This window comes from Camponotus floridanus, unplaced genomic scaffold, assembly GCF_003227725.1.
Source record: "Camponotus floridanus strain SB8 unplaced genomic scaffold, Cflo_v7.5 scaffold20, whole genome shotgun sequence".
In the NCBI taxonomy this organism is placed as follows: domain Eukaryota; kingdom Metazoa; phylum Arthropoda; class Insecta; order Hymenoptera; family Formicidae; genus Camponotus; species Camponotus floridanus.
In genome coordinates this window covers 991,686-1,012,634 of record NW_020229326.1, presented here as the reverse complement: position 1 = coordinate 1,012,634, position 20,949 = coordinate 991,686, and the positions used below count along the sequence as shown (strand labels likewise).

The following is a 20,949-nucleotide window of genomic DNA, read 5'->3' as shown; positions in this document are numbered from 1 at the left end:
CTGATCGAGGGAACTTGACTTCCTTCTAATGAATCCGCGATAACAAATTCCGTATCTGTTAAATACGGAACGACTGACGCATCAGGAAGTGACGATTTTACAGAATGCCTCTATCATTTTCTGTACAAGATTGAATAAAACATTATTTCATATGAAAATATGAAAAAACGATTAGTAAAATGGGCAAGGTTTACACATAAATATATAATATAATAGCACATGTATGTATATACAAAGTATATTTCCACACTATTTTACAAAACTTTTTGTAAAACAATTTTTACTTTATAAAAATATGTAGCTATATTATCAATCCAAAATCTTAGTACGATTTCAATGTATTAATAATATCAAAACAGCTCAAAAATAACTTTGCAAATAACTTAGTAAGGTTTGTAAATTTTACTTAAATGTAAATATTTAAATTTACATAAAAATTAATGTGAAAACGGTGGTAACTCTTTTACATAAACAACGATAAATAAAATACATATTTCAAATAAGCTAAAACCTCGTATATTCGATCAATTGAAGCGTTAGTATTTGATAGTTTAAGAAAGAGAAGATTAAAAAAAATAATTTATCTTTGGTAAAAATTTTTAATCCTCGAAAGTTTTCACTTTCGTCATGTCTTTCTCCATCTCTTCTTCTCGACAATGAGTGGTGACATTTCCGCAGTACTTGCTTGCGATAAGGATTGCCTGTCGGATGCAGTTGAGAGTTCCCGCTTCGAATTTAATCACGGACTTGGCGTTGTGTTCATAATTTTCGTTATTCTGCAACAAGACTATCTCATCGTGCATAGGCTGTTTAATCGATTTCTATCTCTTCCTGATAAAATTGTATAATCATAATGTAATAAAACGTAATAAACGTAATAACATATTTGTATACTTACATACATATAAATGTACACACATACATATATATATATATATATATATATATATATATATATGTATATATATATATATATGTAATTATTACGAAAACATATATATTAATTTCTATTTACGAATACGTAAATAAAATTATTAAGAATGATTAAGAATCAATATTTCATTGATCACCAGTAAACACTTATTTTTTGTTATCTTTATCTCTTACATAATTAATGATAATTTATATTTTAAATAACCTCAGATTTCGTTGCAAATATTCGATCAATTGATAAGCTAATATTTGACGATTCAAGGAAGGAAAGATTAAAAAAAGTTTCTTTTTGATGTAAATTAAAATTTAATTCTCGAAAGATTTCATTTTTCTTAACGTTGTCGGTTTCTTATCCATTTCTTCGTCTTTCTTTTCATGACAATAAATAGTTGCATTTCCGAAATGTTTGCTTGCGATAAAGATTGTCTGTTGGAAAGAATTGAGAGAACTTGCTTAGAACTTTTATCACGAACTGATAGATTTGATTAGTTTTATTCATAGTACTCGATATTCTATGACAAGACTATTTCATCATGCTAGGCTGTTTAACTGATTTCTGCCTCTTCTTGATAAAATTGAATAATCATAATGTAATAGACGTGAAAAAAATTCTGTACGTACACATGAAAATTTTATTTGTCATCTATATATTTGAAACTTACATTTATCAATTTTTGATAGATTGAGTAAACATGCGATAGCCAGTGACATTAGAATGTATAAGATATACCTTCTATACCCTATATATCTTTTATAAAATATAAATATATACCTTCGATACAAATAACAATCTGTTCCTGTCACGATGACGAATAATATAATTGATATCCACACTTCGTGATCCATACTTCCGTTCAGGTTTCAATGGAAATCTTGCTAAGAACATTTCTCTAATGTACCCGTTCGGAATCGACATTAAACTATAGGTCCCATGTGTGTGTGATAATCTGCACATCATAGGTATATGAAAGAGAGAAATTATCATGTTTGAAATCGAACAAAAAAAATAAGATAAAAACTGAAAATAGGTAGTACTAGATTTTGTTTAATCATTTTGTCTAAAACAGACGTTACTCCATTGACAGCTAGCTTGAAGTAACCCAGGTCCAAGATACCATCATTTAGTATTATAGAATGCTTGTTTGAAATCGAACAAAGAATTGAGGATATATTATATCCTTATGCTGCCAAATTATAGTTGATACAAGTTCTCAACTAATAATTGGATCAAAATCAAATGTTATTATTAATTATTGTAATTTTTTTAATAATCTATTATATTCTCTGAATTATACTATATAATAATATAGTATAAAATTATGTGTTGTTATATAATATAACTAAGCATTATTATATATAATGCCATAAACTGGTAATAAAGTGTTAACAATCAGCAGAGTTTCATCAAATAGATGTATAATAATCAGGGGTCATGGGTAAAGAAAGTGGAAGGAGAAAGGGGAAGATTGAGACGGCTATATCGTAGAACTAAATTTCTGCCTCAGTGGAACTTGAATCAGAGACCCTTCATATGGCAGACAAGTACCCTGCCGCCTCAGTCAAATGCCGCTCCAATGAAACTGTTAATAGATTTACTAAAGAGATCGGCATGAGCGCCTTCATCACTATGCAATATATCATCTCTGAGCGTGCAAATTTTAAATTATTTGATTCGCCTATTGTACAAATATCTTCCATTTGAAAAGTACTATAGTTTTGACTAAGGGTGATTTTAGACTAATTAAGGGAATAGAACTCGATTTCCTTCTAATGTGAATCCGCGATGATAAATTCACAGATAAATATTTATTAAATACAGCTGATGCATCAATAAGTGACGATTTTATAAAATGTCTCTATCATTTTTTGTACTTGATTGAATAAAATAATATTATCAAATGTGAAAAAGAGTATATAAAAATAGATAAATACATACATAATAAAATAGATAATAAAATAGATAAATACATACATAATAGCATATGTATGATACTGTTAAAATGATGTAGTACACTTCCATACAATTTTTTCAAAACTTTTTGTAGAACAATCTTTATTTTATAAAAATGTGTCGCTATATTGTTAATTTAAAATCTTTATATGATTGCAAGACATTATTCATACATCTCAAAAATTGTTTTACATATAGTATAATAATCTTATAAAATTACATTTTATTTATATATAAATATGATAGCTCTGTTAAACTATTCTTATTCAATGTAGGATATATGCACTTGTATCCTTAATTCTTATGTATCCTTAATTCTTTGTATCCTTAATTCTATGTACGTTAGATGGAACATATATTTAAAAATGAGGTAATATTAGAATATGTATTTAAGAAAGATATATGTGTGTGTGTGTGTGTGTGTGTGTGTGTGTGTGTGTGTGTGTGTGTGTGTAATACATGTAAAAATTTATGAGATAAGGATTTGTAAGTTTTATTTAAATGTAAATCTTTGAATTTAAACGGAAGTAATGTGAAAACGGTAGAAATTCTCTTACATAAACAACGATAATTTACATTTCAAATAAACTGAGATCTCGTTGCGTATATTCGATAAATTGAAGAATTAGTATATGATAGTTCAAAGAAGAAAGATTTAAAAAAAAGTTAATTTATTTTTGATAAAAATTAAAATTTATTCCTAGAAAGATTTCACTTTCCTCAACGATATTGTGTTCTCCTCCCTCTCCTCGTCTTCTTTCTCGAAAACGTGGTAGTACTTCCGCAGTGGTTGATTGCGATAAGGATTGCCTATCCGAAGAAGTTGAGGGCTCTTCCTTCGAATTTGATATTACGAATTTGGTTTTGTTTTCATAATTCTCTAAATTATCTTGATATTCTGCGACATCTGCGATATAATGCGACAAAACTATCTCATCGTATATAGACTGTTCATTCGATTTCTGCCTCTTCCTAAAAATTGCATAAGGCAATAAATATAAAGAAAATCTATATTATTATAAATCAAAATTTGATTTGTGTCAACTATTATATATATTGAATTTGATTTGTGGCGTCAACTATTATATATATTTGACACTTATATTATCAGCATTTTTGAGGACGTGAATAAATATATGGCAGCTAGTATTGTTGCCATTAGAAGAGGTAAGATAAAATATATACTACCTTTGATACAAATAAAAAGCTGCTACGATGAGCAATAATATAATTGGAATGATCCACGTTTCGTGATGCTTCGGTGGAACTTCACCAATACGGATCGATTTTGTAAACATGATAGATTCTTTGGACGAATTCTGTTCTGTTAGGATAATCACTATTTCGTACGACTCTTCAAGTTTCAATGGACAGTTTCTAGCAGCGCCGTAAGTCCGATTATCGCCGAGTGTAAATGTCTTACCAGCGAAATCACTAGTCTATCATAATTGAAAGTACACATCAAAAATGTTCGATTGGAAAGAAATGTAAAATTATAACATAATAATATTACATTTATATATAGGTTAATGTAATATCGATAATAAATTATGAAAAATTTTCGTGTTTTCAAACAGCTGGCCTTATTTAATTATGTTTAATTATTTTTTTTATATTTAAATTTTTCACAAGTATAAACTTAATAAACTTAATAAATATTATAAGTGTGTGCACATACCGAAATTTCAGCAGCTTGCCAAGCGATATCGTACATCTTTACGTTCACATGAGAACGCAAATTCTCAGGTACTTCTGAATGCTGCTCGCAGACATAGGGACCCTTTACTATGATGTGCATCTTACTGTCGTGTGTATCATTTCGAACAGACGGTATATTTAACGAGATCATGGAATGTAACTTATCGATTATGACATCCAGATTACCGTCGAAACTTATTGTAGAAGGTGTATGCACTTCTATGTATTCGTCCTTGCTGGTCACATTTGCAACTGTCACAGCTTTAATGTGAATCCGGTATTGCGTTGACGGAAACAAATATAATCGCATACTATAATTACGCATATAATGTGCCACTGGATATTCGTATAAATTGCTATGTAGCGATCGTGTTGCTAGTCTCTGCCTTCTTAGATTGGAGGAAATTTCTTCTATATAAATATAAAAAGTTTGCAGATGACCACCTGTTCTCCAAGGATGATGCCACTTTAGCTCAATTACACTATTATTGTTGATTGTAAAAGTAATATTTTCAGGTGCGTCTGGCTCTGAAAGGTACATTGATAGTCCTTTTTGTTAAATTAGAATTTAATTTACAGTATATTTTATTAGAATTTAAGAAAAATGTCAAACTATTACTCATTACGTAACACAAGTTGAACAATAAAGAAAATATTAAATTTTCGTTAACGACGACTAAACAATGTAATTGCTATTCATAACAAAAATATGATAATTATAATAAGAAAAATTTAGTAATGTTTAATAGTAGAAATTATATAAATTAATTAGTATTAAAATACAAAAGAATTTATAATGCGCACAGATGCTTGTTTTTCCTAAAATCTTACTTGTATTACTAAGCATTTGATTAGTTACGGAAATTGGAGGGCTCGGTTCAGTAACATTCATATTGTACGCCACAACCTATAAAAATACAAATTATTGTATATGTATATCATTTCTTACATGTCCATTTTTTAATTTTCTTTTCGTTTCTATGAATAAATTATGTTTTCTAAATTTATTAAGCAAAAGATTTCTTACTTGAATGTTTGAATTATTTGTAAAAGGTTTTTGTATCATTTGACATATGTAATCGTCCCACAAGTCACAAAATTTATTCAATTGGACTTTCGTAATAGGACAATATTTATTGTTATATTGGTCGCATAATTGAATACCATAATAATGCAATTTTCCGTTGAGAGGAGGACGTGGTCTCTGCCATCTTAAATGTATCATTGCAGGTGTTTGGCGTGTATCAATCTCGATAACCTCCAGATTAATTACACTAGGCGGAGCTGTTATTTCGATCATGTTGTAATTGTGTAGAGATAAATTATCTAATAATAAATAAATTGTGCAATATTTTACCTATTGGTGGAGTTTCGAATTCATATTCTTGATGAGGGGAGTCATTTTCTTGATAAATGAATTTATTGCTCATATTATCTCTTATTACATAAATTTTTACTATATATCGTTCAGCACCGTGTAATTTTGGTTCTATTTGATATAAATCAAAAGAATAATATGAAGTCTCGGTTTTATAGATCATATCTTTAACAGAGTCGCTAATTCCGCGTACTATTATGCTAGCTTTAATTGGTCCTGAAATCGCGGTACAGTCTTTAGGTGGACCCCACATTAGTTTCCAGTCTTGTACCTCTAGGTGGCTAAATACTTCCGTTGGTGTCTCTAAAAAGTAATTGACAGTTTGTTATTTATTGTTATTAATTTATACGTATTAATTTATAAATGTACACTATTTATCTAATACATAATATTGAAATTAATAGAAGACATAATATGTGTATACTGAGTATAATATGTGTATACTAGTAGAGATAACATATAATTCTTAGAATTAGTAATTTGAGAAACATATTTTTTATTCTATGATTTGTTTAACAATTAAATATAAGAATTTGCGTTCTGGAAAGACGAACTGTTAGGAAAGTTCAGTCTAATAATTAATTATTACTTTATTCCATTTATTTAAAAGAAAGAGCTTGTAATTGTTGTGTCATTGCCGCTAAAGATTTCTAAATTGAAAGTTTACCAATCTTATGAGAAAGAAAAAAATGATTGGATCAAAATAATAAATAATTATTAGATTAGATTAACACATGGTATTTTAGCTTTAATTTGAAAACTGCGATAAAAAGTAGTAATGTTCATGTACCAGAACTCTTTGTGTCAAAGCTATTTTCGGCAGCCATGCTGTTATATCGTGAATTATGAGCTGTGACCTGCACGCTATAAGATGCGTACGAATGTAAATCCGGAATTGTAATTGTTGTGTTTTTTGTGATTTTAGTAATTATGTGATTATCTGGCGTAGGTAATTGTAAGTCTTTACAGCCGTAATATTCCTTAATCTGTGAATAATAGAAAGTATAATACAAAAATGAAACATTAAATAATCGAATATTAAAAACTTAATATTACAGTTAGAAAGTTGAGACTAAACATATATGTTACTTTGACAACTTCAACTTTATTAATGTGGTTCTAAAAAACATAATGTGCTCTACTTTAAAGTATAAAATTGCTTTAGTTAATAATAGCCTGTCTAATTAGATAAATATCTTATATGTCAATTTATATGTGTACGTATGTATGTATATTTAATTTTTACCTTTAACTTTATTTCATATCGCACTATTTCTCCATTAGGTTGATCTGGAGATCTCCAATTTAGATTAAGTGTGTTGGATGAAATCATTACTTTGAGATCTAACACACTAGATGGAACTGTGAATATTTTTATAAAGGTTGTTTATATAAATAATGATATTAATTTATAGTGTCATTTCGCATAGTTCGTTAGTATATAGAAGTATATTTGTATACGAATATACGAATTTCTAATTGTACACGTTATTAAAATTGAATCAAACTCACCACTCTCGAGTGTACGAGTTTCCTGAGAAAATACCTTGTCAGTTTTATAAAGTATAGTTACATTGAAAAGAGTGTACGGTGTCAGTTGTGACAAATTATAGGGAAAATATATAACTGATTCGTTAACAATTTGTTCATCAGTGTTTAGATTTCGGACTATCAAGTGATACCAATTAGCTGGACATGGATATAATAGCTAGCATAAAAAAAATAAAAAGATTACATTCTTTTCAAAATATTGTACAATATTTACGGGCAATAATTTATTTTCTGTAGAGTAAAATATTTACGTACGTTAATGTTACTTTGCCAATCGATTATCATGTTGGTTTCTCCAGGCTTCATATCAAAATTTTCAACCGCTAAAAATTGTAACCAATAAAAAGAAATATTATAGATAATATACAATACAAATAAATTTTTACAAAAAACTATAATAATTTTATTAAATAAATACGTGAATAATAAAGGCCTAAAAAATCTAATTCTTTAGCATCAGTGTAATATAAAATTTTACATTTATTTTATATTTAATTATTTATATTTTGATGTTTTTATAAGTCATTTTGTATTAATATATATATAAAATTTATATATATAGACATACATACAAGTATATATGTATTTATATACGTATCCTATGTAATAGAATAAATATTCTATTACATAGGATTCTGTATAAATAACGAAAAAATGTTGAATTTTGTACAATCTAAGGAAACATTAAATGGTACTTACGATTGCAATCCGTCTCAACATTTTGCCAACCACTGAATACAACAGATCCCGCAACATTTAAACAGCAACTAATTTTATAAATAGTACCGGGTGCTAAATTTTCAAAATATCCTATTAAATGTGTCGTATTTGGAAATACCTTCTTCCATGGTTGTTTCCATGGTTTGTGAACGTGATGTTCCATTTGTCTCTATAAAAGAGATTTTACTTTATAAAATATTTTTAATAGAAATAAATTTTATCTCACTAAGAATAGATTAAAAAGCACATCTAACATTTGAACGAATATCGGAGGGATAATATTGAATGATACTTACTTGAAGAGTGCAAGAATATAAAATTGTTATTTTTTCATATTCCTTTTTCCACGTTATAGGAATCATAGTTTGAATACTCGTAGTGCTTGTAGAAGTAACCTCAGGTGCATTTAGCTTGTCTATTTCTGAAGAAATAAAATTACTATTATTGTGTTATTTTGCAATTAAATAATTATATTAGTTGGATTAATGTAATAAAATAATAGCTTAACAAGATGATTACTTTGTTGACATAAAGGCGGTATGTACAAATTTTTGCATCCATTAAGACACATTCCGGTTATTGCATGACATGAAGCTCGTGCGTTGATTGTGTCATTACATGCACCACATTCTTTCTTGCAGCCATAACCATATGTGTGCGATTCACAAGCTAAAAATACAATTTATTATGAATTTGCGTAAGAATGTTGCAAAAAGTGTAAAACAAAAGTGTAGAAAAAGTAAATAGCTTCTTTCGTTAATATGACAAGGTACACTTACACGTAGAACACTTGCTTCCTAAAAATCCTGAAGGACACGTGCAGCCATCTTTATAACAAATTACAGTTTCTTTGCAGTTATTATAGCTTTCTAAATCAAGCCCGCAATTGATCAAACATTGCGGCCCAATTTTTCCTAAAGGACAATCTTCATGATCTAAAAAGAATATTTTCTTCTTTAAAATAATTTTTCTATATACGCCATTTTAAAGAATTTAACAAAAGAATGTGATATTATTAATTCCAATTACAGAATATAAGAATATAATATAATTACAGAATATATAATATAATTTATATAATATATAATATAATTATAATATAATATAATTACAGAATATAATAACTTTTTTAAATAATTACCAAATTTCGTGTCCGGCTTAGAGTTTAATTTAGGTTTTATTACGGTATGATCATCATAAAATAATTTTTGACATGTTATATTCGCCCAAAATGTTTTAGGATTTCCGTCTTTATAATTATGTATATTACTCCATCTCAAAGAATCTAAATGCGAGAATTTAACGAATTATATACAGAAAATAATCAATAAAGATCCTTAAAGATTTTCATAATTGTTCTACAAATGTGCAAATAAAATATTTAGTTAATAGCTTTTAACAAATTTTATAAGAGTTCACCATTTCTGGGGCATCGACGAACATTCGCTATCGCCCATACTGGATTAGAAAAAGGCGTGCTGAGTTTAGGAATCACTTGAAGTATCACGTTTTTACAATTGATCGTTGATAGATTGCTCTGGATTTGAATAAATTGCCACATGGGCAAGCCAAGAATTGCGGCCTTTGAACCTTTTAAAACCACTGTTTCTAGTACTTCGTTACTTGTGGAATCACGTAACAGTATATGTGCATCGCATTCTGTACACAAACCAATCATCATTTGCACACACATCGTTTCATTATCGAGTTGAATGATGGGACTCGTTAGAATTGCATTTTTTATAGTCGTGTGCAAAAAGTTATCTGAAATACATATATTCGCGGATGAATTCCTTTTCTTAATTCTTACTCTATTTGAAATAATTCTGATTGAAAAATCTTTAAACTTTGAACCTACATATATGAAGTCGAAACAGTATATGTTCATTGCTTCTGATGAACAAGTGATAAGTGATGTTGGGAAGTTTAGGTTCTTCCTCGTCTTCATATGTCATTACGTAGATTTGATTATCAATGTCATAAACAGATATACTCCGTCTTACAGAATTCCATTTAATGATAAACGATTGCCACTCAGTCCCTGACAATGGTCTATCCTGCGCATTGATTATCAATTAATTTCAGATTGAGGTACAAATCTTCACAAATTCATGTTCTTTTTAAAATAGTTATACATTGTAAATGTAATGACAATAATCATATATTTAATTCTTATTCGATTTGTGTGTCTTAAGAAGTAATTTTAGTTATGTAATAAAAGAGAAAATGACTTGAAGTGATGAAATTACATATTGTACCTTGTAAAACATTTCTACTGTTTTGCAGTTTAAATCTGTGGCAGGTATATCGCTTACAGGTACTATTGTCGCGCATTTTCGTATGAAATATACCGCGTTCGACCAACCAATTATAATCAAATAGCAGGAATCATAGTAATAATTCTTACTGTCGCAAAGCAATATATGCGCGTCATTAGATGCACGAATCGAAATGGAAAGCTTTGCTGCTGTAATGTTTTCAAGATCTATATAATCATATCTATCTTGAAGGCTTGTAAATTCCCGAAATTCTGAAAATTTTACATGCATCTCTTTTAAAGTGATTTTAAAACTACACTCTCAATATCATATTTCATTCTTTATATCAGAATTATGTATTTGCCAGACTGTTTTGCAGTTTTACCTTCCCAACGCTGATCAAAAACCGGACCCATGGGTGTTTTGACAGAGTTCGTGAGACTCCAATCCTGTTGAATCCATGATTTTAAACAGTCTTCGTCTGCATTCATTTTGCAATTTATCTTGCAATTTGGAATGCCTCCATTTAGAGTAGAAAATTCTTAAATGGGAATATAATTAGTGCATTGTCGTAAATAGTAAAAAGTAAAATGTTTGCAAGTAAGTTTTTTCAAACTAAAAATATAATAAGTATTTCTGTACGCATGTCAAAATGAATAAATTTTTTTGTAGAACATATATAAAACAAAAAAAGATTCATATTTTTATTTTAATAACTTACGCTTATTTTGATGTGTTTGGTTGTAATATTTAAATTGCCATCTTAAATTGTCATTCCATACTAGAGCTCCGCCATCATCTTCTGAGATGCATATTAATTTTTCGGTGTATGGTTGAGAAGTTAATCTTGATCCACGTAATACAGTCATTGTTCCACAAATATGTAGCATCTGATTCGTGAAGAGAAAAAATATCAACGCGTTTATTATGGTTTTTCTCATGGTCAACAAACACATATATATCATTTTTACAGCAACGATCATTAGATAAGACACTGTAGTAAAGAAATATTATGATAATACGATAATTTTTTTTTCATATCTCCATTTTAAAGCTTTACAACCAAATTATTGCGTGCGAATCAAGTTTTGTATATTGAGTATATTTAAGCGAAATGCTTATATAAACTAATCATGAATTTTATTTAAAGAATGCAGATTGTACGTTAACAACTTCACTCAAATAAACAATAAAATAATAACAAAAATAAATTTTTGTCGAAGAAATTTTTATCTTGCACTTTTTAGACAACTAGACAGCGGTAGTTGCAGACGGTAACTGATAGAAAAAAACTCGACTTCTTTCTAATAAACCTGAGATAACAAATTTTGTACCTGTTATATGTCTGTAATATGTCTGGAAGTGATAATTTTACATATATAGCATATCTATATCATTCTCTATATTAGAATTATTAATAAAATATTATGAAATATAATCAAGAATGTCTAATAAAAATAGATAAGGATTTAATAGCACATGATAATATACTAATGATGTAGTATATTTTTGTACAGTTTTTATTTTTTGTAGATAAATTTTTATTCTATAAAATATGTAGTCATATTCCCAATTTAAAATTTTTATATGATTTCAAGACATTATTCGTACAAAAATTGCTTTGAATATAGTATAATAATATGTATAATAGTATGTTAATAAGATTACATTTCATTTATTTTAAAAACATGATATCTCTCATAAACAATTCTTATTCAATGTAAGAACATTTGTGTCATTAATCGTTATATATGTTAGATAAAATAATATATATATATATATATATATATATATATTTTTTTTTAATAAAATATTTAATAAAAGGCGTAATTAAAAACGACCATACTGGCAAATTTTATTAAAGTGAAAAATCACGACGTTTCGACCATGGGTTTTGGTCCTTTTCGAGTGAAAATAATTTAGTTAACTATTCTATCGTGAGAAATAAGGAAATCACCTCATCAAGATTATCATGTCAACGTTTCCATCCACACACTTCGTGGAGTAAATATGTGATAACCAATGATATTCACATTAGAACGTAGAAGATAAAATATATATTACTTTCGATACAAATAGCAAGCCCTGCTACAATGACGAATAATATAATTGGTATGATCACATTTCGTGATTCTTCCGCGAAACCTCAATATGGATCGATTTTGCAAATATGATAGATTCTTTGGACGAACTCTGTTTCTCGACGATTTATTACTATTTCGTATGATTCTTCAGGTTTCAATGGACAGTTTCTAGCACTGCCTACTAATATATACTATGCTTATATTATATAAATTATATATATTATATATATATATATATATATATATACATATATATTATATATATACTATGCTTATATAATATATATTATATTATTATATTATATTTGTTTATTTTTTGATAGAAAAAAGATTTAATTCACTATTAAACTATAATTTTTTAAATTTCTATAGTATAATTAAGAGAATATAATAGATTATTAAAAAAATTTATAGTTTTGTGGTGAATTAAATATTTTTTCTATCGAAAAATAAACAAATATAGTATATATTGTTATATAATATAAGCATTAGTGTAATATAAGCATAGTATATATTAGTATATAATATAATTAAATAATATAATTAATAAGATAAGTATGAGATAGTAGAATAAATATACACTTACGGAGGATTGAGGTAGCTGTATCGTAGAAATTTTCTGCCTTCAGACGAACCCGGGACCTTTCATATGGCAGCAAAGTACCACGCCGTCCCAATGAAACTGTTAATAGATTTATTAAAGAGATAGGCATGAGCGCCTTTATCGCACATAAATAAATAAAATAATGCCGATTAATTAACCACTTGCCCTATAATTTAAGTTTCGACAGCGCGTGCCACAATTAACAGCAAGGTCGGTCACGCGTCGAGCCATTTAATGATTCGGCCGAGCGCTCGAAGTTGCCAATCGCACACATTTCTTCTAATATTTTTAAGAAAATATATTTGAACGTGCGAATGTGGCCAAGAATAACACGTAACTGAGACAGAAGACATCGACAATTAATCACAAGCCTGATTCGTGTTGTTTACGTTTAATCCGACCTACAAATCACGAGCCTGACACGTGTTGATTACGTTTGGCTTGATCGACGTACTACGTTTCTCACCCGTGGTTCTTATATTTGGCCCGATTTCCTTACTACGAGTATCACACGATATTGTAGGCGAAGGAATTAAATAATACTTTTGAAATTATCTATTATAAAGTTAATGTTGCATGATTTTCTAACTAGTCGATATAAACAATGTCAGCGACGGATTAAACATTTTGGCGCCCCTAGGCAGCGTACATTTTGCCGCCCCTAATCCAAGGTATAGTCGCAGTGTCAGATGTAGAACCGGAAAGCAAAAAAAAAAAAAAAAGTACAAAATATGTATCAATTTTCTGTTACCCCTGCATTAGCTGGTGAAAACATAATATATTTTTTAATATTTTCACGACCCCAGACAGAGGCGGCGAAAATTTTCTGTCTTTGAAAATTTGCCGCCCCCTCAAATTTGCCGCCCTAGGCAAATGCCTAGGTTTGCCTCTAGTGTTAATCCGTCGCTGAACAATGTATTCTTTCTTTAATGAAAGACCTGCTTTTTATTATTAATTCTTAATGTATGTAAATAAACGTTTTTAACTAACGGATATATAAGCATGCAAAATATGATACATTTAAATTAAAGTGGTGGAAGTCTATCAGGGTTCTTCGAATATTCGCACGTTCTCTCGCTGTTGAAACATTATTCAGCGTAAAGGCATACGCGATCATGTATATATATTGTTACGCCCGCGGCGAGGACTTCGATTAATATCGAAGACGCGCGCGGAGAGATCGGCCACTCGCGAGTCGCGCGAAATGAATAGACACTTCTAAAAGGAACTCGGAACTCTTTAATGCAAAACACCACAACACAGAATACTACAACGTAATCACAGAACGCTTTAACACAATAACAGCAATCGGCTCGGCTCGATACACAAACGCGTCCGCGCAGCTTGACAGCTGGAACCGAACTCAGATGACAGGCGCTGCTGTCAACAACCTCTTGACAACGCGCTTCTTCTCGTAAATTGGCGCCGTCCCGATGAACACGGACATCAGGGTCGTAACAATATATATAACTATCGAATATTGATACAATAATAAAAGAAGAACCAGTGAGCGACAACACTTTATTTTTCTGTGATCTATCCGATTATAAAATAAAAGGAAGTTCTGTGTATCCGTACAAGGTGTCGAAATAAAGTCGTCGTCTAAATTTTTACGAATTGAAACTTCAATGATATCACGATACACGAGAAATGAACGATTAAGAGTCACTGCGGATGGTAGTGCGTAAATTTTTCTTAAAGATTAATTATTCGCGAAAATTAAAATGTGCACAAGGTATATGCATATGTTTTACATTACATTTTTTTTACATTACATTTTTATTATACATTGTGACAATGGCCTTGTACGACATACGTTTTTCTCTGTCTTACTTTACGTTCACGACTACAACAGACGTAAGCATTCACGTTTAGTTCTCTGCCATCAGCCTAACTCTCTTATAGTATCAACTATAATTTACATTTCAAAGCTCAGATCTAATTGCATATATTCGATCAATTGAAGAACTAGTATGTGACAGTTCAAGGAAGAAAAGTTAGTTTAAAAAAAAAAGTAACTTCTTTTTGATAAAAGTTAGAATTTAATTTTTGAAAGATTTAATTTTTCACGACGATGTCATTTTCTTCATCATCTTTTCGACTTCTTTCTCGACAGTGAATGGGAGCATTTTCGAAGTGTTTGTTTGCTCTAAGGATTGCTTGTCACAAGGAGTTGAGAGCTCCTACTTAGAATTTAATATCACAGGTTTCGTTCAGAGTATTCATTGATATTCAACAGGACTATCTTGACGTATATAGATTGTTTAGTCGATTTCTGCCTCTTCCTGATAAAGTTGAATAATCATAATGTAATAGACGTGAAAAAATTCTGTACTTATACATGAAAATTTTTGATTTACCAGCTATATATTTGAAACTTACATTTATCAATGTTTTTAACGGACTGAGTAATAAACATATCATAACGGACTGACTGAAATAGACATGTGATAATGACATAGATATTAGAATGACATTGATTTTAGAACGTAGAAGATAAAATATATTACTTTCGATACAAATAACAAGCCGCTCCTGCCACGATAACCTAATTGATATGATCCATTTCGTAATACTTCCGTGAAACCTCAATCTTAATCAAAACGTATATTTTTATTTATTAGTTAAAGAATAGATAAAAAAGAATATTTTTGAAAAAGGGCTCTTTGTTTTTTCGCAACGTTCGCTTTTCTTCCTCTTGATTTTATCTACATTTAAACGTTAACATAAATATCGCGAGATCATCAAAACATCTAGTTGTAATTATTTTTTCACGTATTAGCAGAACTATAGGTATAATGAATTTTTGAGTTACCTACAATCAGTTTTATTTTGGGTGCTAAGGCATTCGATCTTATTGGTAAAAATTACGTCATTCGAGTGCTGCTATAGGTAAATTATTTAAATATATATAAGAGAAGTTTATGTACATTGTGTATATTTAATTCTACATAAGACCCAGTTAATTCTACATGCATAAGTGGATTTTTTGGACATAACATAATATGGAATCGATTGGACCTTTATTGGATGTTATTACACCGAATTTGATATGGAGAATGACCGAGTGGAATTTGCTTTGGCGAAAAATTCATCACAAAACATGGAAATTCTCACACTTTATCGTGTTTATCCATGTTCTAAATTTGTATTGTTTTAGATAAGAAAAAAAATTAATATTTATTGTGAAAGCATCTTATATAAGCTTATTGCTAATTAGAATACTAATTTTTGCAATCATTTGCTTTGGCAAAATAAATATTAATTATTTTTTATTAATCTAAATTATTTAAATGTGATAAGAGGAGTGAGCGTATACAACTTTTCGATCTATATATTCGATCAATCGGCCTGGTTTATTTCAAGTTAGCTGTCAACTTCTGTCTTAGACGATATGGTTAAATAAGGCCTCATATCACCAATTTTCAGTTTTTATCTCATTCTTTTTGTTCGATTTTGAACATGGTAATCTCTCTCTTTCATATACCTGTGCATCAGATTATTACACGTATATGGGACCTAGTTTAATGCCGAACGGGTATATTAAAGAGATGTCCTTGGCAAGATTTCTCGATTTGCATTGCCTTCCGAGAGAGAAGCGAGCATATACAATTTTTCAATTCAATCGGGAATCGAATCCAGGGCATTTGGCTTTGTAGACTAGTGGTCTGTCTACTATGTCACACTTCGCTTATTAATTATATTTATATTTTAAATATGACAACTCTCTTAACTTCTTGTTTGATGGAAGAGTACACTTGCGTCGTTAGCTTTTATGTATTAAATAAAATATATTTAATAAAATTAGCTAAAATATTAGAATTAAAAAAACATATATATATATATGTATTAAATAAGGATTTGTAAGTTTTATTTAAATGTAAACCTTAGAATTTAAACAGAAGTCATATTATTTTAATAAGCAATAGTGCTCTCTTATATAAGCGATGATAATTTACATTTTGAATAAGTTCAGATCAATATATTCGATCAATTAAAGAACTGATATTTGACCTTTCAGAGAAGGAAAGAGTAAAAAAAAACAATAATTTATCTTTGATAAAAATCTATAAGAAAATATCATCTTTATATTCGCAGCAATTTTTGCAATTCCTCTTTGAGTATTTTACATATAAATACTTTGTTAGAATCATTTTTTTTTCTTACAAAAATCGATTTTGTTCAATTTAGTATTTATAATACAATTTATAACATGGAATATTACTTCTCAAATATTTTTCACGAGTATTTCTTGGATTTTTTATTTTACGTAATTATATTTTTAAATATCCTTCTAATGAAAGGACAATAATTCTAAGATGAATAAATTATGATAAAAATCATCGACGGTAAGCTAAGGTGAAAATCGTGGTATCCAAGAATGCACTCGTCTGTGACGTCCGAAACTGCATCTCGGCTTCAAAAGAGCCAACAGGGCAAGGCCAGCGCCTAAAACTGACACGCCGCATAAAGCGCCGGCTGTGATGTCGTGGAGTGGTGTGCCGTCCTTCGGAGATTTAGCTGCTAGTAGCAGAAGACCGGCACAGCTTAGTGCCGCCAGCCCAGCTAGACCAAGTCCTGTCCAAGTCTTTCGTAAACTCCTGCATGCACCCGCTAAAGCGCAGCAGGCACCGCAGCCGACTGCGCTATCAAAGTAGTATCTAAAATCAGAGAATGTGATATTTTATTAAATATAAAACTTATGAAACTTATAATACTATTGAAAATATTTATATATTCATAAGTAATGCATTCTTTGAATTGTTCAAGCAAGTTGAGTTTGTTTACGTTGACGCAAGAATTTTACAATTTTTTGTTTGGAGAAATTCTTCCTTTAAAAAATGAAGTCCTACCTTCTTCCTTGCGACGAGGATAGGTAGAGAGCGAGACCACAGGTCAGAAAACCGACTAGTATGAGTAGAATCGGCGCGCTTTTTCTCTCGCCTTTCTCCATACCACTCGCCAAAGTAGTATTCACGTCGCTGTTTGGCGGAGATAACGGTGGTACCTGGAAAAATTACGTTTTTGTTAGACGTTAGAGTGATTTTTCTGTGTCATTATCTGCATCATCATCACTTACAACGGCGGTGCGCGCCATAAACGCGCTCTCAACGCTTTGATAGTTTTTCTGGTCGGCGGGCATCACATGATATCTGGGCGAACCGGACATCATCGGCATGGACTCCAGGCCGTTTTCCGCATAAACGTAGCGAGGCGGCGGTTCATTGTGACTCAGGTTCATTAAATCAACCGGTGCGGTACCCACGTAACGAAGCCGGCCGCAATTATTGGCTGGACAAACATCCTGCTGACGGGATGAGTTCTCCAACAGAGGAAGGCATCTGCGAGCTGACGATTCCTTGTTGGGCGTCGACGTCTGGGGTCCTGTGAGTGAGAAGCCTCGACTCTGAGGCGTACCTTGAGGAGTTGTGCGCGTTGGACTGAAGGTGCGACCTGAAAGAAGCGAAAAAGAGGATGAAAAATAATAATCATAATGTGTAGAAAGATGATAAATAATATCTTTATTATTTATCCAAGTTAGTTTTTTGGTGCACACACATATATATTAATTAATATTTAATTTATGAAATTTTATTTATATTATTGCACGTGCAATTAAAGGGACCAATAATAAATTTCGAACCATTCGGAGATTCGCCAGGTGTGAGTGCCCTTCTCTGCGGCGTGCTGGTTTGATTAAAAGACTGTTGTCTCTTCGGCGACAGTGTCCTCTCTTCGGATCTTGATCTCGGTTTCCTGGGCGTCGATAATATTTCATGCAATTTCTGCGTAGCTAAGTTATTTTTTGGCGACATCGAGAGTTCTTGCATGTTTCTCTCGGGAAGTGCCGGAGGAATTTCTTCTTGCACAGGCACTCTAGTGTAACGACCTGTATAATTATAAATTACAATTAAACATTTCAAGAGATATTTATATATTTATACGTATGCAATTATTTATATTTTCCTTTTCATTCAAGAATATGGATCAATTTTGATTTATATGTATGTATCATTCTTATTCAATATTCTTATATTATTCAATCTTTTATTAAAGAATCGATGAGAAAGGTAAGAAAAGAAAAATTATTTTATTTCTAAAAAACGATAAAATAAAATATATATTTATACGTATATCAATTATTTATATTTTCCTGTTCACTCAAGAATCTGGATCGATTTTGATTTATATGTATGCATCATTCTTATTCAATATTCTTATATTATTCAATTTTATTAAAGAATCGATGAGAAAGGTGGGAAAAGAAAAATTATTTTATTCCTAAAAAACGATAAAATAAAAGAAAAATCACCCTGCGGGGTGTTGATGTGTCGCGATGCCGATTTGACGTTGCCGCTCCATTGCGGATCGTCATGATAATCCTGGTAGTCCTGGTCACCCGGTATAATGGCATATCTACCGGCATTTCCACGGCACGTCCGCGTCTGCGACCCTCCTCGATCGTCTTGGTTGGCCGCCGGTGCGGAACGTTGTTGCACCTGCTGCTGCGGAATGAACTCGTACCTCGAGGAGGCAACCTCGCGCGGCAACCGGTCTCTCTCGTCCTGCTGCGTGTATTCATATCGCGAGGACTGGCTATAAGTCACGCGAGGCTCTTCCACCGGAAGACTGGCGTATCTCCTGTGAGCGGAAGGGACGCGATTATTTTCCAGATAACAATATCGGCCCCGCAATCCGTCGTCTAACGTCGTCTCCGGCGGTGCCTGGAAAGCCGGATTGCTCTGACCCGCGGCGGGCAATTGCAATTGCTGCGGCGGCGGAGGCGGCGGCAAATCATCGCCTCCTTGAAACTGCTGCGGTGGCGGCGGCAGGTCGTTGACATGATCGTCCGGGATGTACTCCGATTGACGACAGAACGATGGATTGGTGTAGCAATGCACCGGCGCTGGTTCGGATGCTTGCGCCATGATCATAGCTCGTGACTATCTCATCGAGCTCTCGATGAAAAAAGCGGATTCGCGATGTAATCTTCGACGATGAGCGTCGTGAAACTCAGATGCAGATCGGTTGGTTGAGGAAAGAATTAAGCTGATAAGTTTAAGTCTGATTCGAGCAAATGAATCTGGCATTGACTCGCGAAGAAATAAATTGAGACTTAACCGATTAAGTGGAGTATCTGGGAAGTTATTAAGCAAATGAGCATAATAAAGTTTGAAGGACTTCCTTTACGAACTTTTAGATGTGTGTAGCTTCTGTCCAGAATAAAATTCTCTTTCAATTCATGTAAAATGATGTAAAATGAAAATTAATAAATAGTATTTTATTTAAGAATTTATCAGTAAAAATTCACTTGAACCTTTCGCGAATGCAATTTTAGCAAAAGTTCAACAAAAATTAATCACATTTTTTTTTATCAGCCACAAATACATGCATAAAAATTTCCAGCAAATTTCTCAGATTAATACATTAACAATATATCGTGGTATAGTTGCAAAAAATTATCAGGAATTAAGATCGATTAATAAGAATCACTATCATGTTACTAACGTAAACAGGAGATTGCCAAGTTTCCAATGCAAAGCTTACTATTTGTATCGGTGTTGAGGCAATTTCGTGTGTCAGTCTGCAAAGTTTCTTACACATCTTTCGTACACAAATTTCGGACAACGTCCGATACGTCGAAATTCTTTGTAAAACTGTCTTTTTCAACAATAAAATTGCATTATTTCACGTAGAGTGATTTTCTATCGATCACGCAATTTTTTTCGGAAAAGCACAACTATGAAATAATAAAAAATATTTTAAGTGCT

General features: G+C 31.0%; 2 protein-coding genes across 2 annotated transcripts; both read right to left on the bottom strand.

The window, feature by feature from the left end:
• Nucleotides 1-3,387: 3,387 nt before the first annotated feature.
• LOC112637790 lies at nt 3,388-13,496 on the bottom strand. Its single transcript, XM_025408315.1, has 21 exons — nt 13,160-13,496; nt 11,211-11,379; nt 10,875-11,030; nt 10,490-10,761; nt 10,090-10,288; nt 9,651-9,995; nt 9,373-9,516; nt 9,011-9,166; nt 8,751-8,900; nt 8,528-8,652; nt 8,211-8,400; nt 7,767-7,834; nt 7,473-7,668; nt 7,207-7,322; nt 6,751-6,946; nt 5,940-6,263; nt 5,610-5,866; nt 5,414-5,489; nt 4,563-5,110; nt 4,073-4,323; nt 3,388-3,856 (listed from the first exon to the last, which is right to left on the bottom strand). The coding sequence occupies exons 2-21, from the start codon at nt 11,377-11,379 to the stop codon at nt 3,556-3,558; spliced, it is 4,239 nt and encodes a 1,412-aa protein (XP_025264100.1). The 5' UTR covers nt 13,160-13,496; the 3' UTR covers nt 3,388-3,555.
• A 3,900-nt stretch (nt 13,497-17,396) lies between these two features.
• On the bottom strand, nt 17,397-20,949 carry LOC105255185. The gene is made up of 6 exons (XM_011264316.3): nt 20,726-20,949; nt 19,491-20,315; nt 18,822-19,067; nt 18,258-18,631; nt 18,031-18,185; nt 17,397-17,838 (listed from the first exon to the last, which is right to left on the bottom strand). The coding sequence occupies exons 2-6, from the start codon at nt 20,110-20,112 to the stop codon at nt 17,532-17,534; spliced, it is 1,704 nt and encodes a 567-aa protein (XP_011262618.1). The 5' UTR covers nt 20,113-20,315; nt 20,726-20,949; the 3' UTR covers nt 17,397-17,531.